A 22,861-nucleotide genomic window follows, 5' to 3' on the forward strand; every position below is an offset into this window, starting at 1 on the left:
AACGAAATTAAAAATGGATCGGCAGCCGGACCAGATGGAGTTCCAGCGATTTTGTTAAAAAAAACTGCAAACACTATCGCGAAGCCACTTGCAATACTGCTAAGACAGAGTATAGATATGAGCGAGATATATGTTAAACATAAATTAGCTTATATAACCCCTATCTTCAAAAGTGGATCAAGACTAGAGGCAAGCAATTATAGACCTGTTAGTCTAACATCACATATTATGAAAGTGTATGAGAGGGTAATAAAAAAGAAAATAATGAACCATTTGGTCAAAAATAATTTGTTTAATATGGGTCAACACGGTTTCGTACCTGGAAAAAGTACACAGACCCAACTGATAGCTCACTATGAAAACATATACAATAATATGATAAATGAAAAAGACACAGATGTGATCTATCTAGATTTTGCAAAAGCCTTTGACAAGGTAGACCATAACATATTGGAGAAAAAAATGAGAAAGCATAATATTGTGGGAAAGATAGGAAAATGGGTAAAAGAATTCCTGCAAAACAGAAAACAGATAGTGGTTGCAAATGATGAGAAATCAGATGAAGCCCAGGTAATATCTGGTGTGCCCCAAGGTACGGTATTAGCTGCACTGCTATTTGTTATTATGATCTCAGACATAGACTGTGATGTTGAAAACTCCGTAGTGAGAAGTTTCGCCGATGACACAAGAATAAGTAGAGAAATTACTTGTGATGAAGATAGGAACTCACTACAAAGAGATCTAAACAAAATATATGAATGGGCAGAGATAAATAGGATGGTATTTAACTCCGATAAATTCGAATCAATAAATTATGGAAACAGAGAAGGAATGGTGTATGCATACAAGGGACCTAATAATGAGACAATCACAAACAAGGAAGCAATTAAAGACCTTGGTGTAATTTTAAATAGGAATATGTTATGCAACGACCAAATAGCAACACTGTTGGCTAAATGTAAAGCAAAAATGGGAATGTTATTCAGACACTTTAAAACAAGAAAAGCTGAACACATGATTATGCTTTACAAAACTTATGTGCGTAGTACACTCGAGTACTGCAATGTGATATGGTACCCACACTACCAAAAGGATATTGCGCAAATAGAGAGTGTACAAAGGTCCTATACTGCTAGAATAGAAGTTAAGGACCTTGATTACTGGGAAAGACTGCAATTTTTAAAACTATACAGTCTAGAAAGGAGAAGAGAACGCTACATGATAATACAAGCATGGAAGCAAATAGAAGGAATTGCTGAAAACATCATGGAGCTTAAAGTATCAGAAAGAGCAAGCCGAGGTAGATTAATAGTACCAAAAAGCATTCCAGGTAAACTGAGAAAGGCACACAGGACATTAATCCACTACGCACCAGCATCGATAATGCAGCGACTATTTAATGTGCTGCCAGCTCATCTAAGAAACATATCAGGAGTGAGCGTAGATGCGTTTAAAAATCAGCTCGATAAATACCTAAGATGCATCCCAGACCATCCAAGACTGGAAGATGCAAAATACACCGGAAGATGTATTAGCAACTCTCTGGTGGATATACGAGGTGCCTCACACTGAGGGACCTGGGGGAACCCAAACAAAAAATAAGGCAATAAGGCTCTCTCTCTCTCTCTCTCTCTCTCTCTCTCTCTCTCTCTCATAGATTTGTTACATACAGATAACTACCTTCCTCCTTTATGTAAGAGAGATAATAGCAAAGCTGGAATACACAGCAGTTAAGATTTTATAACTAGGTGTAAACAAGTGGTCAGTAGTTACCGACTGGGAGCCGGGAACCTTCGCCCCCTGATTGCTCACTTACTTCTGTAGTCACTTTGATAGCAGCCGTCAGTGAGAACAGACATTCTCTCTGGCTGGAATATTATGGCAAACTTTTCTAATTCTTTTTCTTACGTTTCCAGCACATTAGTGACTGCGTTTCTTCAGTGGGAATGCCTGCGGAGGTGCAGAAACGCCTGTGGGGTGTCGGATAGTAAATGTGGCACCTATATGAGCTCAAAGGAGACTGATCCTCACCTCTTGTGCCTGCCTACATAGGAAACTCTACGGTTAGGCCTCTCCTTGTGCCGAGTGTCAAGAGTGGTCACCCTCCCTGGTGGTGGGTAGAGTATGGCAGGAGGAGGAGGAAGTAGTCTAAAAGGGATTCTTTGCCTTAGGGGTCATCCTCAAAGTAAAAAAAATGCTTTATACTTCCTTTGACCCCTTGTATGATGCCCTCTGACCCTTCCCCATCGGCATCCTCTGGAAGCCAGTTGGGAAAGAGTGGTGGCCCTTCAACTTTAAGGTAAACCTACTTTCCCATTTTCTTTAGTGAAATGAGAGGGCCTCAACCTCTTGGGGAATCTTGTTTACAGATGGATGTCTCCTTGTGTGTTGTGGCTCTCCTTGGAATAGCAAGGTCCTTCCAAAGATCTGTTAATGGAGATTTTTACTATCTGAGACTGTCAAAAGAGCTGTTTCCTAAGCACCCTTCCTATGGGAAACGTGCTTCTACAAAGACCTTAGAGTTGATAAGCATGTCTTCTAAGATGCAAGCAGACAAACCTATGCACCTTCACCTGAGCACAAACAATTCCACGCAAGGGCACCTCAAGAGTGCCCCCTTGCGCAGTATTGCAAGCAAGGGCAAGTCCCCTCGCCTGAGTGCCCTAGCTCTTCTGAGCATACTCCAGCGCATAGCCTGAAGCAGTTGTGATCAGCTGAGCACTGAGTTGGCATCAAGCTTACAGAAGGAGTACACACTCACCTGATTGCACTCACAAGGTAGCTTGTCAACCTCTGCCTAACTCCTCCTCACCTGATACTGAAAAACCCAGACATGCCTCATTAAACCACAAACTCTGTTAACTGCTCACCAGTGCCAGACCCAGAAACAGTGTTCAAGGATGCACTGGGACGGCCTCAATGTATATTTATGCTTATCCTCCGTTCTGCCAGATAAAGAGTGACTTAAATCCGTTTGATCCACTTTCAACTTCAATATAACTCTAGTGTCAGTGAAATGGCCCCAAGTAGTAGTACCTATACTTTCTACTTATGCCGATAGAGATTCCAAGAGAGTTGGCTCCTCTTCCCAAGCTGTTGTGCCAACCATATGCCAAGCTCAATAAAATCACTTCGGCTTCACACGGGGAAGTTGTCCAGCATCTCCTCTCAGAGAAGGCTTTTCACGCAAAGTTGTGAAAGAGATGTCAAGATACCTCTGGAAGTCTTCCACCTCTGTGTATTAAGTCAAGAGGGCCAGCTTCGGTTATTGGTGTCATGGAAGGGTTATTTTTCCCTGGAGCCTGTATCCCATTAATAGGTTATTTTTTTACTTTATCGCTGAAAAGAAAAACTGCTCAGAATCAGCAGTGAAAGGCTATTGCTCAGTCTTGACCCAGGTATGTAAGCTTGAAAAGAGACGATGTTTCAACCTGCTCATACGGAGTTTTGAGCAGGCCTCTCCTCCGTTAGAGGTGTGACCACCACCTGTAACATTGTCAAAGTCTGTTGAGGGTTGCCTCAGATAGGAACTTCACTCTGAAAACAGTCTTCTTGCTCGCCCTAGCCTCTGCTAAGCGAGTTAGCAAGCTGCATGGTCTTTTCTTTAATGTCTCTCATACCGGGGGATGGAGGCAGGTCTTGTTCTCCTTCATCTCTGAGTTCATTGCCAAATTCCAGAACCCGTCAGTTCCTGATTCCAGGTTTTTATCTTGACAGATCTCGAGCCTTAGAGAGGTAACAGATGATCCTGAGCAGTTGCCTGGGTGTCTTGTGAACGCGCTTAGGTAATCACATGCAATCCTACCCCACTGCAAAACCTTTCCGTCAGCATTGGGAGAGTCAAGAAGAAGTTGACCTGAAATACAATCTCCTCTTAGCTAAGGGAGGTCACTGACCTTACCCTTTTGCCACCCTCACCTTCCAGTCCAGTTAGAGCTCGAGTTGGAACACATGATGTCAGAGAGGTTAGTATAATGCTAGCATTTGGAAAGAACCTGTGGCGCAGGTACTACAGGCTGGCATGTGTAAAGGTCAAACTACGTTCACGGGAATCGACTGACAGGTCTCTAAGACACTTTTCTCTAGAGCCTGTAGTAGCTGCAGAGCAGGTGTTATAGTTACCTCAGCTCCTCTTCTAGGACCATTAGCATCAGATCAAGGACGAAGGTTACGTGTTACTCTGGGATGGAAGTAAAGAATGACTGGCCTTTTCTTTTAATCTTCCCCTCTCTTAGGGCACAGCATAAAAAACACAGTTAGCTGGAATAGATTTGTCTGCAAATAAGCCCCACTCAGCCTGCAGCTATTCCATAATATGATATAGAAGCGGTGTCATTCCCCACACTCCTTACAAGGAGGATTGTGTAGTAATAAGGCAAATCCATTACAGTACTATACACATGCCACATGGTGTAACCAGGCAAATCCATTAGGATACATATGGTACTTGGTTGGAATCAGGGAAACCCATTAGTATACATATGCTTCATCATTGCAACACGGAAACTTTCTGCTCAAGTGTCCTTTATTTCATGGTCCATGGACATGCTGATATAATCACACCACTGGTGCACGAGGGGTAAGGAACTTAAACTCTTGACACTTAAAGGGTCCGAGTTTAGGGACCCCGGGATAAGTTTCCAGCCGGTTGGAACATGAAATTCTTCCCACCTAAGGATGAGTCTCCTTTGTAAAGGAGCTTTGTATTTGTACTGGAACAAATATCATATTTGGAGATAATTCTTATTTTTCCTTTACTCATATTTCCATCACCAACCCCCTAAGAAGTCCCAGCTGCAAACAAAGTGACTACTCGGTGAGCAAGGGTGGTGATGCTTTCCTGCTATCAGCCAGTAACTGCCGACTACTAGTTAACACTCATAAGATTTTAACTGCCTTGTATTCCTGATCGCTGTTATCTCTCCTATGTAAAGGACTTGGCGTTGTATCGTTAAGAAAAATACAAATTTTATCCAAATTCATCATGTTTTGATAGAATCTATTATCTTCAATTTCTTTTTTTCTTTTTGCATTGTTTCCCATTTTTCCATTGATATAGTTTGTAGACTATCAATAAGTATTATTTGTCTTACATTGCAAAGTAGTGTGTTATGGTAGTTTGCAAGTATTTTTTATTTGTAGCAGAATTGCTTTGTATGATTTCATCATCATCATCTCCTTCTATGCCTATTGACGCAAAGGGCCTCGATTAGATTTTGCCAGTCGTCTCTATCTTGAGCTTTTAATTCAATACTTCTCCATTCATCATCTCTGATTTCACCCTTCGTTGTCCTCAGCCATGTAGACCTGGGTCTTCCAACTCTTCTAGTACCTTCTGAAGCCCAGTTAAATGTTTGGTGAACTAACTCTTGTGGAGTTCAAAGAGCATCCCCAAACCATCTCCATCATAGTTTCATTTCTTTGATTTATGATTTATATATATTTATATTTTTATTTTATTGTAATTACATGTATTATGCCTCTGTGAGGTATATACAGTAGGCCTTCTTAGTAAGCTCTGATTTTATCATACCAAGATTTGATAACTATCCCTACCTTTTGGGGTCTTTGATATTGCACAGGAAGTAATTTTACAGGAGAGGGGATTCCGCATCCCCGTGTCCTGTTCTTTTTAATCGCTTCTTACAACACGCATGGATATGTTGGCGCTATTCTAATTGTTGTTATGCTCCTGCTACCTCCAAAATTGGGGGAAGTACCATGGTAGAGTGATAGACCATTTGATGTATTGTTTTCAGTAGTCAGGTTTTTCACATAGGTCAGAGATCGTATCCTATTATGGAAAATGTAATTTCATCGGGAAATAATTCAGAGTATGTCAAGAGGTCTCCTGTGTTGGATAATTTTTTTTAGCATCAGTGTACTATGCATTTAATATAACTGTCCTTTTATGTCTATGGCAATTGCAGTGATGTAGTCCTTAATTCTTTTGCTGGAGTACATGACAATGAAAATACGTTTCCTTCTGTTTGAGACTCCCTTGACACCTCTTTTTGTCTACCTAGTGACAAGAAGAGAAACAAGTGTACTCTTCATCACAGAAGTTTGCCATTGCCTATGGTTCCTTTTCTTATCCTAATGATAATCGAAGCTTCGGTCACTGAATTTACGCTCTTTGGTCTGTTCATGTGCTTCCTTTGTTTGTTATTGTCTTTTATTTTACTGCCATTCTTGTGTACCAGGCATGCTTGCTATAAGTCTTTTGATTTCAATTGCACAATTGTCATCTGCTTCACAATAGTAATGGGTTAGCTCAGTCTTGCTCCAGCAAAAAACTTTGTTCCAGTCGCAGTCATGATACAGGGTTTCATTGGGTTCCTGCTTCTTGTTGCTTTACTTTTTTACAAGACCACACTCCTGCCTCTTGCCATATCCTTGCCAATTTAAAGCTGCTTTTTTAATACCTATCAAGCACTTGTTTCAGGTCATGAATCTCTATGAGTCAGGCTCATGTTGCTGCTTCATCATCAAGCTGTACTCCAACAACTAGTTTCAGCTATCAGAGAAACTTATTCCAGCTCTCGCTATGCTTCTGTATTAATGTGACCATTGCAGATCCTTATTCTTGTAAGGACATCAAGATCCACTCCAATAACAGGGTTTAGACAAGTGAGCACTTTTCCATCAAAATTTTTATAGATCTTCCTTTTCATTGCTCTGCAAAAGCGAAGGATACTTTAGGTCAAGAGGTTGTCTTCCAGTATCAGAGATGGTAACAAAGAAGGCAGTGGCTGATGTAGGATTATTTTCTCTTTTCTTAAGGGAGATTTCATTGTCTTTTCTCCATGAAAATCAGCATCTTCATGGAGTGACAAGAAAATTAGGGTTTTATCTTTGATGTTATCAAGTATTTTTCCTCCTTGGAGAAGAAACCTCTTTAAAGACAAAGAAACCTGGTGCCTTTGATGAAAGAGTGATTTGATGTTTATGGGGAAGAGCTTCACCTTGTCAGCTACTTTGCTGATGGTGATTGCACTAAGGTTCCATTTCTGTGCTAGATGAAGGTTCATCATGAGGTAATTTCTTGGGTTAATGAATTTTCAGCTTTAGTAAACACAGAATAGTGTCAATGACAAAGCTTAAGATGGAGTCCTAGTCAAGACAGTTGTCAGAGTTCAACATCCCAACAGCTAATGCCATGGTTGACAGCTTGACTGATCTTAAAAGCTTCCTGATAGGCAATTATTTATGATAAACAGTTTTTACTCCTTCCAGGAACCAAGCACACACAAAAAGTATTGCATTATAGAATAACTGGGTGCTCAGTACTGGCATACTATTGGCCCTCAGGATCAACCTACTTCCATTCCTGCTTCCTTTCTTCCATCTTGCTACAATTTCTCAACTTCAACTTCATTTTGAAATTGTGGGGTTTCTCCCCCCATCCACTTGCATCTAGACACTGAATAGCCTTTTAGGTCACAGTACCAAGCCATGTGACTTAAATTAAAAAATGTAATCCAATTTTACCTGAGCAATAATATCTATTCTTAGTAAAACCAGTCATAAGCTACATTGCTTTGAAGATTGGCTAGAGATATTGGTGAGTTCATCCTAGTAACAAACTGTCAACTGTTGGTTTTGAGGGCAACCAACACAATCTTCAGGAGTCTTAAGTATGTTCCATTTTTAAAGCCTATTTTGTTTATCAGATTGACTTTGCTTATGCTTGTCAGTGTCATCTGCAAGGAAATGGAAGAATATCCCTAAGGATACTCTTGTCTATTACAGCATTTGTCTTCTGCTAGTTGTGCTTAGATATTATGGACTCTACAGCAGTAACAGCCTTAATGAGGAATCTGAGTAGTTCTCTACCTTCTTGTCAGTACCCTTAAAGGCATTCCAGGAGGATTAGACAGTGGTTGCCATTTTAGTCAGTATGATTAGGAAAAACATGATATAGAATTGCTTTTATTGGATTTATCTTTAATTTCTAAGGATACAGTAAGTAAAAGACATTTGTAATAACATCATCTTTACATAACCAATACAGTAATTGATAAGGTACCTGTGGCTTCAAAAGCTAGCTCATACACACCAGTTCCCTTATACTACAGATATGAGGTAAATTCCTTAAAATTTGCCTTAATTTTCAACCTTGTCTCATCTAAAGGTCGTCGTATACACAAAAATATAATGTAAGTCTTACATGCTACTGGCTGTCTGAAGAGTTGAGAGGTGTCTATTATAAGAGAGGGGAAGCAGTACTCATTTTAGAAGGTATTAGTAACCTATAGTTCTGGGCCAATCTCCTGCAACAACCTTCATAACTTCTGTATATTAGCCTCCACTAGAATTAGGTTTGGCTATGGGCAAGGATAGACATCACCAACTCATTTTATCTCCAGTTGTTGACTTGAGAGATATCTCTTCCTCTTCCTGTTGATAAAAAATACAAATGCTAACCACTGCGAGCAAAAATAGAACTTGGGAGAGTTCATCTTGCAAGATTTCCTAGTGTCCATTGCTCCTGACTGTTTATGAAGAAGGGAAACAATAATTGTTGTAAAACTGGGGGAATCACAGGTAAGTTTACCATCTACCATTAGGGGCGCTTCTTCCTCCCCTTCTGATTTCTTCTATGGAAGTGTCGGATTTTTGGTGCATGGTGCCTGAAAGGCTTAAATAAAAGTAATGGGTTTGTATGGAAAGTTTCATATTATGAATTGGGTATATGATGGCCAATAATAAGTGCGGAAATGTTAGTAAACAGAATAGTACTGATATTTATATCATACCTTTCTTTAACCACTTTAATTAGAATAAGGATACCAAAGTTACAGGACATACCTTCATATGTTTCATATATTTTTTCATATAGGTTAAACTCTTCTTCATTTTTGCAGATTTAGATAAAGTAATTAATGTATCCCCTTTTCTTGATGGAAGCTAGAGTCTGTAGTAGTACAGTATGTTGAATCTTGAGTGTAATAGATTAAGAAAATATACATATATATATATATATATATATATATATATATATATATATATATATCTAAATAAAACTACATGAAGCAGTAAAAAAAGGATGAAATTGGTATCTAGATAATGAACAATTTTTATTTAAAAAAAATTAGTTTATAAATTATGACCTAAATTGATTATTATTTTTTCTCAGTAATTATCCTCGTTAGCTAAACTTGACGTGTACATGCACACAATCTGTGTGTGCGCGCGCCTGTGCGTGTGTGCATGTGTGTGTGCACGTATGCGCACTTCCAGTGGATGTACTAAACAGTAACACATTAAATGAGTTCAAGAATAAGTTAGACAAGATTGTAAAAACTTTCTAAATGCTTATACAGTACTAAATCACTCTACCAAAAAGCCAATGAAGTCTCCACGGATGGACTAAAAAGTCTTTGAGACATCCAAAATCCTTGTAAAACACACACACACACACACACACACACACACACACACACACACACACACACACACACACACACACACACACACACACACACACACACACACACACACACTCTCTCTCTCTCTCTCTCTCTCTCTCTCTCTCTCTCTCTCTCTCTCTCTCTCTCTCTCTCTCTCTCTCTCACTGTGGCCAATTCAGGACTTGTTTTGATCTTTTTTATTCTAATCAATAATTCCCTCCATGACAATGACTCCTCACTGGATTTGATGTAGGGTGGAGTTTGATGGTGAGCTTCTTTACATGTAGAATGATAATTTTTTATGGACCATGGCAAAAGTTCAGCACTTGGAGCGAAAAAAATACTATGCAATTGAGATGCTGATGCTATGGAGGTTACTGCAAGACTTAAGTAGAGTGAGGGTAGTGAGCCATGGGGTAGGCAAGTGAAACGACTACTGGAACCATTCCATGTGTCAAATAGGAAACACAGCAATCGATTCTACGAAAAAACCCACAAATCACCAAATTTATTACCTAGATATTGTCGATACTGTTCCCCAGCGATTAATCAGCTCTGTAAAACCAAACCACAAATGGTAAGGTCTGACTATACGGTACTGTATATTGAAACTTTTCAACTTCCATTTTATAAGGTTGTTTGCATAAATCAAATGCTTATCTATTAATATTTAGGTAATCATAACTTTTTGAAATATACACAACAGTATAGTATAATAGAATAAAGTCTAAGGTATCCTCATAGCTTTTGGTAAAAAAAAATTCACACATAATATAGTTTTCTAGATGAACCTATTACTCCATTCACTTTCCTTTAGTAAGCTTTAAAATAATTTAATTTAATATGTGACACCCACTTCAGATGAATGTCTGTTCTATGAAATAATTGAAGATTGTGTACAGTACGGTCCATTATTATGTGTATCAAATTGAATGAATGTTGTTAGTAAGTAGTTTAACCAAACTACAAAGCCAAAAGCATTAATGAATAGAAATATATACTTTATTTGTATGTTTTGTTAGAAATACTGATCATGAAAAGTTCAAAGTGAGTTTTGCATTACAGTATACTGTATATGCTAAAACTGTACAGTACTGTATTTTTTCATGTTGGAGTGATAACAAAAGACTTCAATAGGTTATCCCTTTCTTCTTGTGTCTGCTTATTGAAGGCCTCTCCTGTGTATTTATGAGTTGCATTGGCATAGATGTATGCATAGTGTTGTTTAGTCCCTTCAAAGTGAAGCTGAGAATGTTGTCCTTGGTATAAAAAGAACTTGTCTCAGGACGTTTTTATCCTATGTAATTTATTACCATGCTACTTATTAGAGTGTCTTTGTTTTCTTTTTTTATGGCACTTAGAAAATAATTAGTCCTGTATCTGACTATGGTTCAGTTGGAAAGTTTGAGTAGTGGGAATTTTTTATCAGAAGTGTATGTTGTGTGTCACAGTACGGATTTCCGACTTTGGTGGACATCTGTCATCAAGTACAGTAGGTTTACCTGCCATGACGTCATCAATAATGGCAGCTGATCAGGGAACCTATCTTATCCCTGGTGATATTTTAACAATTTCCTTTGAAATTGGGTCATTTAGTATGTTTTTGGTAAGTAATAATGCATCAACTCTTCTCAATAGGATTGTGACAGAATTAGTTGATTATGTTTTTAACAGTTGTCGCCAAAACAACCTGAGAGACTAAAAAAGGAACACCGCAGGAATGGTTATCGATAGTCACATTTCAGAAGAGGTGACATAGCCTATTCATCTTAACAGTTCTTGGGCTCATTGAGAAACAAGCTAGTGGTACTAGAATTTATCTTCTAGACTCCATGTGTTACTAACCACACTCAGTATTTTTTTTTCTTATAATGAAGAGAAGATAACATTTAACTGTACATCAGTGTAAAATGGTAGGCAAGTAAAGAACTGATAAATAACATGGTTGTCAGTTGAGGAAACTAATTAGAATGATTTATGCAAAACATGGCTTTTTAATAATGTTTTTTTTTAGTGCTGATACTGATATAGTGTATTAGCTTTGTTTTACTGGCTTCTCCTCAACTTGGTGTACGAGGAATATGGGTTCGTACTGGAGTTAGCCATTCTACAGGGCTTTTGCCTGTTCATGTTATACATAAAAACATGATTCAAAACATGCTCTTTGCTTCCTGCCATCCGTGCATTACTGTACTGGATTAGGTTACACAAGTAAAACTCGAACCAAGCAGCAGCTTTTGATATTGTATCAAGAAGTATTTTGAACATTTTGGAGAGCCGCATAATCCAGAAGATGTAGCCAAAGCCTCCAGCCTGCAGAAGAATACTTAGTAAAATTATTAGAAAAAGGATCACCTTGCAAATCTTTGGATTAAGGTTGTACAATCATGGAAAAGACATTGGCATATAAAATTTGCATAGTTGCCAAATGTTGATGTCATATTTTTATACATCTTGTCAACATCACTGTATTGGAAACATGTTTATTCAATTTGATCAATGTCAATTTGTTTTTAAATTGAAAGAAAATGACTTTGTAGCACAAGCCAATTTACAGAAACGTCCAAGTGACTATTGGGACATGTAGCTGTATGAAATGTGCCACATGCACATGTACTGTATGTGAAGGGAAAATGGAGTTACCTGTTGCTCTCTTTATAAGTGCAGGACTGCAAAAGGGTCTGATACAACTTGCAACACCCTTTTTGATAACACATGCACGTCTGTGAAACAATCACTACTCTGTATTTTATAAATATTTTGGTATGTAATAATTGTAAGTGGTTCTGAAACCAAAAGAATTTTTTTTAAAACAAATACATATGTGAAATAATTACTATTTTCTAAATATTTTGTTTATTATTATACAGGGGTTTTAAATAACTCAAAAAACTCTTTATTTGATAAAATATACGTCTGTAAAACCATCTCTCCAAGTAAATATGCTTTTTTGTATAATTAAAAAGCCATCTGATGGAACTTTGAATGACCTATTATGCTAACATATATGCACATGTCTGTAAAGTAATCTCTATATGTGGATATTTTTTTATAATCGTATATCACTTTTTGTACAATACTGTATTGAGAAGAATTAATTCATTGCATATGTATATGAATAGAATAGATGGTCAAGACAGAGTTATAAATGCATTATTTACCCAAAACATACTAACTGACCCAATTTCTAAGGAAATTGTTGAAATATCACCAGAGATATGACAGGTTTTCTGATCGTACCGCCCTCCTTATTAATGATGTCATAGCAGATAAACCTACTGTACTTGATGATCGATGTCCATCCAAGTCAGAAGTCCTCACTAAGACACATACTAAACATTTCTGAGAAAACATTTTTACTACTCAAACTTTCCTACAGAACCATAGTCAGATCCTGGATTAATAACTGCATTGTAAGCATGAAATTCATCCATTACTTTTTAGCATTTATATCCTGTGCGCTAGAATGCAGTGACTTTTGGTTAGCCTCGTAATATTTGTTTCTTTTATTCCTTTTATTTCTTTGTATTGTAGAATAAATCACGTAGAAAGAAGATCTGCATCATTGTTACTGGTGCAATTATCTTGAGCATTGTACTTGGGCTGATTATCTGGAGTGCTAAGGATTAATTAGGTAAGTAAAAGATAAAGATTTATTTTTTTGTGAGTTTGATGTAAAGAATATGTGGTTGATGCCAGATAATTTACCTTCATTTTTATGCATATGCGTATCTCTCTCTGACACTGGAAACTGAAACAATTTTTAATTTTCCTTGTTCATCTGGTAATTTTGGTACTTATTGACGAGTTAATCAGGGACATAGCGTATAAAGCATATTATGAGAGGCACTGTAACTTACAGAGTCCAACATTATTTCAGGATAAATCAAGGCGAAAGGTCATCCTCCTCACACTCACTTTTCTTATGATTGCTCTCATTGTTGGATTGATCATCTGGGCCAGCAACTGAAGGACACTGAGCTAGATCTCCTAGTTGACAACTTTAACTGCTGAGACTATTCTGTATGTTTGAACTTGTCTACGAACATCTCTTGGCATTGTATGTTACCAGAAATGGAGTGCAACTGTAAATATTGTGATAGGTTTATCATTATTTCATAATCTTGACTATATTTTTTGTTTCCTTTAGTTTTTATATATAATGATACCATAAATAGATATAAGAATTGTTGATTGTGTCACAATAGGGTCAGTCTTGTGTGTGAGAGGTCTTACTTGTTGTTCATGTGAGAGGTTTTTATGAGTGAATGAAGAATGTGTCCTTTGTGTTTAATTTAGAATGTTGTTGTGCTTTCACTCTATTTTAACATCTGTACTGTATAGGTAATTTATTTTTCTTTAATGAAACTGAAAGGTAACTAAAGGGGTAAATTGTATATATGTTAATAAAACATTTTACTTGATAAGGCAGAACTACTTTGATTGATGGAATTTTTTATATATTTTCCAATTGTTGTACAGTGTGTATTGTACAGTGATACAAATTACATTGCTGTCCTTGGTCTTAATTTTGTGTCATTGTTTGATGTTGTAATGAAATGCTGAATGTACAGTAGCGTGCAGTTGCTACTTTAGCTAAGACTATTAGTGTTTTTTGGAAAAGAAATTATCCGATTCAACAATTGCCTGGATGGTGTCTCCTGATCTTTATGTAGTGTACCTGGTCTCTCTCTCTCTCTCTCTCTCTCTCTCTCTCTCTCTCTCTCTCTCTCTCTCTCTCTCTCTCTCTCTCTCTCTCTCTCTCTCTCTCATTTTGTGTATGTTGTAAAACTTGAGTGAATAAAACTAACTGACCCTGTGAAGGTTTACTCTCTTAATTTGGTAATAAATGCAGATGACTTAGTAATCATTCCTTATTGTTTTCAGTTTGTAGTACTGTGTATTACTGCAAAGTTTATTTAGTGTATTACTGTAGTCATGTACCACAGAATTGATGTAGTATATACATATTATCCAGAAGATTTTGTTTGATTATTTGCGTGGGTCAGAACTTTAAGGTTTTTTCTCTTGGTTCTCAAATGATGTTTGATATTAATAAAAGCTGTGATTAATACTTGAAAACAGTGATTAACATCATGCGCTTGCAAGTCTCTGTTAATATTTTGCTTACATAAGTGTCATAATTGGCCAAATAAAGGGAACATTACACCAATCATCTTTAATTCTTACCTGATGTCAAGTTCATTATAAAAGAACATGAAATTCTTAAATGTATTTATAAGCCAAAATTGCATCAGTTTGGGAGGAAATATCTCAAGAGAATTTATCCTAATTTCAGCTCCTAGTCCATTCTCATATACTGGTGTATCATATCATTACTGAAATATGAGTAAAAGATTTTTTTTAATATAATACATCAAAGTATGTAACATCTTTTATTTTTCATGTAACCTATTTTAATTACAGTGAACCCTCGTTTATCGCGGTAGATAGGTTCCAGACCCGGCCGCGATAGGTGAAAATCCGCGAAGTAGTGACACCATATTTACCTATTTATTCAACATGTATATTCAGACTTTTAAAACCTTCCCTTGTACGTAGTACTGTTAACAAACTACCCTTTAATGTACAGAACACTTAATGCATGTACTACAGTACCCTAAACTAAAACAGGCACAAATATTAAAGGCGATTTTATATCATGCGTTTCCTAAACACGCTAAAAAGCACGATAAAAAATGGCAACCAATGTTTTGTTTACGTTTATCTCTGATCATAATGAAGAAACAAACTGGAGGTAGAGCTTTGCTTATTACCCAGACATATTTCCCATACTTTTCCCTTAGAACTACATCACATCTTCCTACTTTAGATATATATATATATATATATATATATATATATATATATATAAATATATAAATATATATATATATATATATATATATGTGTGTGTGTGTGTGTGTGTGTGTGTATATATATATATATATATTATATATATATATATATATATATATATATATATATATATATATATATATACGTATATATATATATATATATATATATATATGTATGTATACACATATACATACCTACATACCATATGGGTTATGGAAAAAATCCGCGATGGTCGAACCGCGAAGTAGCGAGGGTTCACTGTAATGTAGTATTTGCCTTGTAAATGCAAAGTATAGATTTGTTACAACTGAATATTATAGTGTAAATTTTATCTGGATCCATATTATCCTGGAATTGACCACCATACTTTTACCATTCATATTAACCTTCACATCTTTGTTCCAGCATCGTGCAATTTTACATTATAAATTCCTTGGTGCTGTTTTCAACTGTTCTGTACTTCTGGGGTTAACTCTCAAGAAATTTTGCAAGAATACATTATAGAGAACCTTATATATTGTTCTCAGTAGATGCTTATTGCTGCAAGGAAAATTGTTCATGTCGTGAAGTAACACCAATTTTTACTTTATGACATTGAACCTTTTGATCTTTGTTATGATGTTGCATGTGCTCTTCAACCTGTCTGTGTTTGTGTGCTTCCGTCCACCCGTTTACATGTTTTTTATGTTTGGATTTTTTTTTTCCTTTCTGAAACTGTACATCATATATCAACAAAACTGAAAGCCCTTCATAAACTAGAGCTGTTCAAGAAGGATTTTGACACTGTTGGTTAGTGATGTGGAGTCAAGTTACAGGGGCCATAATTTTCCAAGCATTGCCAAAACATATTTTTGAGAAATGAACTAATTATTTGGTTGATTTTTTTTTATAATTTAATTTTAAGTACTTGACTTTCCTTGTTAGTGTTTGATTATAAGAAACCTTGATTATATTCTTGCGCATTTGTATTTTATTTTTTAAATATAAGAATAAGAGTCATTACTGAATCTAAGATTTCCATAAATACTTATTTGTCAGATTAAGCAAATTATGCGTAATTAAGAATTGATAATTTAGGGCCAATGAGCATCTAATAGAAGACCTTTTAAAAAAGTGAACTCTTGTAAATTATGTAATTCCTCTGTACATAAAAGCAAACTTTATTTTGTCTTATTTTATGCTTAGTCAATCTTTCATGATGTTTCTTTACAAGAAATATTAATGTTCATTAAAATAGCATTTGTATTTTATAATTTACAGTACTGTATATGCACAGTAGATGTGTGTATGAAATTGGACATGTGCGGTATCCATAGCTAACTTTTATCCGTAAAGTGAACCTTAACTTCAAGTAAGATTACATTGATTATTCACAGCTCAAGATGTACAGTATGTACATAGCAGCACTTTTGATGGCTTTTTCTGGAATAAGAGAAGAAGTACAGCACTTATGGGCATGATATATGCAAAACTAATTAGCTTATAGAAGATAATGATCATTTGAATATCCTTGATTATTTTTGTCTTTTTCTATGGATTTGTTTTTAAGAGGAAGATGATCAATTGAAGTAAAAAAGGAAAAAGAGAAAAATTTGGAAAGCATTGCATCTGGGGGTCGAAGGGATGCTGCAAGAAACCTATAGCACCGCTTATGCAGTTCCTTGTAAGGCGCACTGTAGGTGCTAACCCTATACTAAAGAAATATGTTAGATCAGGCACTGTCTAATCTTTATATCCAAAACTCTCTAGTTGCTCTATTACAAGGTATATAATGTTGATCTTTGTTTTGAATATAGATTTTTTCACTATCTTATCAAGTTTGTGATTGGATGGCAGTGTGAAGCAATTAATTTCTCAACTGGAATCATGAAATTGGTAGGAAAATTACTCTCATTGGTTTCTGAATTTTAAAAGGCTTGATAATTTACATTTATTCTAGTTGGAGATTGGTAGTAGTCATTTTACTTGCACGGAAGTTGCGTAGTTTTAAGTTTATCAGTATTCTAAGAGAAATTGAACATTTTGGTAATGGCAATTTTTCACTTGTAGCAAGTGAAAGCTATGCAAATTCTTGAGAGTGATGCTTGGTTGTGATTTTTAGGGTTATTCCCAAAAGAAGAGAGAAAAACTTATGTACAGTATGTGCTTAATATCCTTTTTACATGAATGAGGTAAAGAAAGATTCAAGCAAATTGCAGTCTAAGCTTTTTAACTTAGTGGAAACTAGGATATTCTTCCTGTATAAAGCTTATGATAATAGACGTCCTGTTCACATGAACTATTTTGCAGTAAATCTCCCTTTATAGAATATACTATAGTAAATAGGCTTCAGTTATATATGCATGAATGCTGGAGTAATCTTTGAAATTCCTTAGATCATGAGAAAGTAGATTCTTTTGGAGTGGAAAATATACAAAATTGTATATAAAAAATTGAAAGGCAGATAAGAAATCCTTTATATTGAGTTATTCTATGTATATTTTATGGAGACATATTAAGAAGCACATTATTTGCAAACTGATTATATATAACTTACCTTTTCACTGGCCTTGAAAAATACACACTACAGTATTTCAAGGGTAGTCTTAGGTAATAATGAAGCTATCATGATATTTACAAGCATTGATACATTTGTGAGAAATGAATTTAGGAGAGATTGTGTTTAAATATTTGTATTTTATTTTATTTGCAATGTAAAAATATTTTTTAATGGTCTGCTTTGAAAGTATTTTACGTCCCACGTACACCAGCCCTTATCGTTTGTCAAAGCCAGCAAGTGCATCATTGTTAACTTTTGCCATATCTTAATTGATCTAAAAATGTGTGAGATTTTGCTGTAAAGTCTATAAGGGTTTCTCTATCCTTGTAAATATCCTAGTATTACTGTGAAATAAGTCCATATTGATATAAATTCAGCTGCAAGACCCGTAGTATTAACTTTATCAATATTCCATGAAGTGTGTGTGTGGGATGAAGGCGGTCAATGGAGGTTAGATTTTAAGAAAGTGAGAATTTATGACAATTTTTGTGTTTGGCATGTCAAGGATAAAACAAAGGTGTGACTACTGTGTCTTATTTTTAAATATTAGGGCTTCCCTGAAAGATTTCTTTTCAAATAAAACGTCAAAATTGAGGCAAAGTGCAGTCTAAGAATGTGAAAACTAGGTAAAAATAGAATATATATTGTATGTAGAAATGAGTGCGGTTGGGGAAAGTACTGGATTCTGCTGCAAAGAACGTTTAGTACAATATACAGAGTGCCGTGCATTGAACACTATCGGTAAGATCTCTCCATTAGGGAATCCTTCATGTATAAAATGGATCACTTACAGATATTAAGTCTCACAAATACTCTGTGTAATGAATTATCATTTGATTAATGCTAAATTTAGTTGATTGTGTGGAATACTATAAGAACACATGGTAATTTGAAATAGGTCTTGGAGGTGCAAGAAAAAACCAAATACTGGAGGGTTCTACAGATGATCATGCAAGAAACAATAGAGGTTAGGATGAATGTATCATTTGACTTGTTACAATATCAGCAACTTTATTACAATTTACCTTTCTTTTTAATTTGTTTCAGATCAGTGGTACAGTATCTGAATGTAATTAGGTCCATAGACTGTCCTTCAATTCTCTTTCTCTTTTTCTCCCCCTCTCACAGATGGGTTAAGATCAACTAATCATTGGAAACAATGAGTTGTGTAATACATGCTTTTGAACATAATGAGTTATATATCTAATATTTGGTTTGCTTTGGTAATAATCTCTGCCTTGCCTTAAAACATTGTACTCTGTAAAGCATACAAATCCATTATTCAAAAAAATATAATGTTAAATCACTTATTGAGAAATAAATTCATAAAAGAAAAGAACTTTCTGATAGTCACATATTTTCAAAATAATTAATTTAGTTATCAATGCGGCCAGAGTTGACTGGATGGGTTTTTGTAGCCATATGCTTTCTTGTGAGAGTATTCATTGTTTAAGCTTTTCAATTTCAACTTGGTGAATATCTTGAATTTTAGATTATAATGATACGTAGTTTTGTTATAGAAGCAGTACTGTAGTGCCTTTTAAAACTCTTGTTGTTCTTAATTTATTTGGAAATCTATTGTAAAAAGTTGCTGTTTTTCCTTAATAGGTTTTTGTCCAAATTTCATCAGTAAAAACAAAATTTGGGAAACCCAAATATGTTTATATGTTATGCAAGATGAATGTTAATTTTTCAGATCCCAGGAAAATGTAATTATCTCAGTACAGGCACATATATTGACATAAGCTTTTGGATAATTATTGTTTTATCAATATAATGTAATCCAGATAAATAGTGTAATACAGGTAGTGATGAAAGGCTTTAAACACCAAACTGTTTCAATATGCTTGCACATGTCTTGCTTGGTAAAGAAAGGTCTCTATTTGAATAGATTTCTTTAGAATTCTTTTTGTTATATTTACAAGACAAAGGGATTTCCTCTGAAGTTGGTTTCTATTATTATGGTGGACAAAGTTTTGGAATTCCCACCGTGGAAGTTACAGCAGTGGTAGAAAAGTGAGCAAAGACAAGCCAGTCTTTCTAAGAAGGGCAGCGTCTTCTCGTTTTACAACTTGCCAAGCCCTTAGACCATCTCTCAAACAGGTACCACAACAAAAGCTGTTACCTGAGCCTGAGAATAATTTCATTGCAGAGGACATCCCTCTAACCAAAGGGGCAGAGATTCCCGTTAGGGAAGGCATGTCCCCCAACTTACCACCAGTGGGGGAATGCCTGTAAATTTGTTGGATGAGGTGGCAGTTCTTCAAGGCAGATTCCTTGGCAATAGAAGTATGTCGCTCAAAGTATCACTTCCTATTTTTGAGCTGTCGGACTGTGACAATCCAGCCGTTTTATTTGAAGGGATCCTAGAAAGAACTCTTACTGGAGGAAAAGATATCTCAAATGATCAGGAAGGACATTATAGAGGAAGTCTTAGACAGGTTTCTTCAGCAACATCTTTCTGATAGGGAAACTGACAGGAGGCTGAAGCCCTGTCAAATAGACCTTTCCTGCTTGAATCGGTTTGTACCCCATATGAGGTTCAAGACTGATACACCAAGTACAGTAGTTCAAGCCATCAGAAAGAATGACTTCCTGCTAACCATAGACCTGAAGGATGCTTACTGTACTTGTAAGTACCTGTCCATCCAAGATCAAGGAGGTATTTGCATTTCCTTTTCAGAAAGAGAGTACAGTTTTCCAGTTTAAGGGGCTATGCTTCACCCTGTCCACAACACTGCAAGTGTTACTTGGCTGTTCACTTTGGTTTCCTCATGGGCACACACCATGGGAATAAGGTTTCTAAGGTACTTGGACGACAAGCATCTAATAGTAGTGTCAAGATCACAACTCATTGATCACAGGGACCTCATGCTCGGTTGTTGTCTTAGTCGCACCTACCCAGCACAAGTGGGATGCTGGCAACCATACAATGTTACTAGACTCCCACAATTTCCTTAATTCTGGTCATAGCAAAACATCAATGCAGTAAATCCCTATTAAAAGACGATGGTTTGTGTAGCTAGGGAAAATCCTTTTTTTTTTTTAACTGTAATACAGTATTTCAGAATTAAGTTTTGATTTTACCAGTACAATTCATGCAGATTATTAATATTAGAGCATGAATTCTTTCACCTATTAGTAAAATATTTGCCTATTAGCTAGATTTGATTTTGTATTAGAACTTTCATATCTTTAACATAAGCTGAAGGACAATATCTTGGGAAGGTAGGCAGTATGATGTTGATAGGCAGAGTGATTTTTTGAGTTGGAAGAGAATTTTCAAATTGAACAAGATGATTGTTGTGAAGTTTTACCTTTTATAGACTTGAAAGACGTATTTTGAGGGTAAATACATTTTCATGAAAAGTCATTTCTAATCTTGAGGCAACTTCATTTTACTTTTTTGTGACTATACACAAAGGAGAAATCTCAATAATTGATTATACTGTACTATATTCACTTTAAAACTAGTTATCCTAAAGGAAAATCTGACAAAAACATCTTTGAGGAATTTGCGTAAATAATTTAGGTAGCTGACGGCACGATTTCCTTATACTGTAAAACTCTGTTATTGATATTAAGTAGGGAAGCTTTTGTATATTTGAGGTGACATTGTGATAACTTTAGTATCAGGGATCCAGCAAGAGATTTATTCATCTTATGCCTTTTAAGAGTAGTTAATGACTGTGGTGACCGGATAGTTTTAGGTAATTTGCAAATATGAGCAGGTAGCTTGATGGGTCAATGATATTTTTATCGATATTTTTATCATGATACCGTGAATGCCATCTATCAATCTTGATTTGTTACCCACATATGTAACATGATAGTATTTCTCAGTATAGGTATTTGATATTTGTTATGAGACTTTGCTAATGACTTGTTGCCTTCTGTTAAACCCTTAATCCAGCTTCAGTGTTAATTGAAGTTTAAAAGTCTTTATGGATTGCATTTCTGCTAAAATACAATTTTGATCAACATAAATATGATTTTGCTCATATACTGTTTGTCAGTGCATTTTTTGTAATGTTGAATAACATTTATTGCAAGAACTTAAGTTGTTGAAATGTTGCAGTATTTTAGTTTGCAGACCTTTGACTTTTTTATGCAATTAAAAAAAAAGATATTTTAAGATTATAACATCTAACAGCATCAATAAGTTGATAACTTCCAATCTTAACTAGACTTCAGAGTGGAATTACTTTGTATTAATGTACTGTAACATTTTTGCTTTACATTTTTTTCCAACAAATCTTTATATCTTCTCCCAAGATCAGGTACTGAACATATACTGTATTAGTCATCTAATCACTTTTAGACTTTTAGATATTGTCATGAGTCATGCCCTTGGCAATAACTTAGTAGCTCCTCTTCTTTCTTTCTTTTTGACAAATTTCAGTTGAACTGTTACTGTATTTCCAATTGTTAATCTATGACTGTCTTTAAAAACAAAAGGTTTTGCTGTTGTGTGTTTAGGAAAGGTAACCCATTTACTTGTGAAAATGCAGTTTCATTTCAACTCAGCATAGGATTTCTTTAAATGTAATCTTGATATTGTATATAACAGTGTTACATTTACATATTGCAAGATTGATATACATACGGATATTGTATGCTTTGTGATGTAACCATATTGGAGCAAAATAAAACATATATTGCAATGTTTATTATTGAATTATTTCAATGGAACTATTTGGGGTTCGTGTATAATTCATTCAAAAGTGGATGAGCTTGACTATAATAAGAAGGTATATGTATGACCCTTTATTCCCACAGATAAGAGGTGACTGCGAAACAAACAAGCGTGTAAACTGTGTCCTCTCAAGCCTGTCAGAATTTTTATTTATTCTTTCTTCTATTATAGTGTTATATACCCACACTTTGTATTACAGTTTAAATACTTCTTTTTATTTTCCCTTTTGAACTACAGATTCTATTTAAGAAAGATATTGTTAAGAAATGTTATTTTTCTACAGTGATAATGTATAGAATCAATTTTCTGCTTATGCACAAATTATAAATTAATATTTATGAGTGTTATCAA

General features: G+C 35.4%; 2 protein-coding genes across 7 annotated transcripts in view; both read left to right on the forward strand.

The window, feature by feature from the left end:
* Nucleotides 1-14,586, forward strand: part of LOC137641608 (syntaxin-7-like) — a 32,351-nt gene extending 17,765 nt beyond the window's left edge. For 2 of the 3 annotated variants that reach the window (XM_068374327.1, XM_068374328.1), the window contains exons 8-9: nucleotides 12,948-13,047; nucleotides 13,294-14,586. In XM_068374327.1, coding sequence (XP_068230428.1) covers nucleotides 12,948-13,043 — 96 coding nt within the window. In that variant the 3' untranslated portion in view covers nucleotides 13,044-13,047; nucleotides 13,294-14,586. The remainder of the gene's footprint in view (nucleotides 1-12,947; nucleotides 13,048-13,293) is intronic. The other variant, XM_068374329.1, reaches the window with a different exon arrangement.
* Nucleotides 1-22,861, forward strand: part of LOC137641610 (prostaglandin reductase 1-like) — a 581,256-nt gene that overhangs the window by 240,505 nt on the left and 317,890 nt on the right. The window lies entirely within an intron of this gene.

The sequence above is a fragment of the Palaemon carinicauda genome, chromosome 5, assembly GCF_036898095.1.
Source record: "Palaemon carinicauda isolate YSFRI2023 chromosome 5, ASM3689809v2, whole genome shotgun sequence".
Classification (NCBI taxonomy): Eukaryota; Metazoa; Arthropoda; class Malacostraca; order Decapoda; family Palaemonidae; genus Palaemon; species Palaemon carinicauda.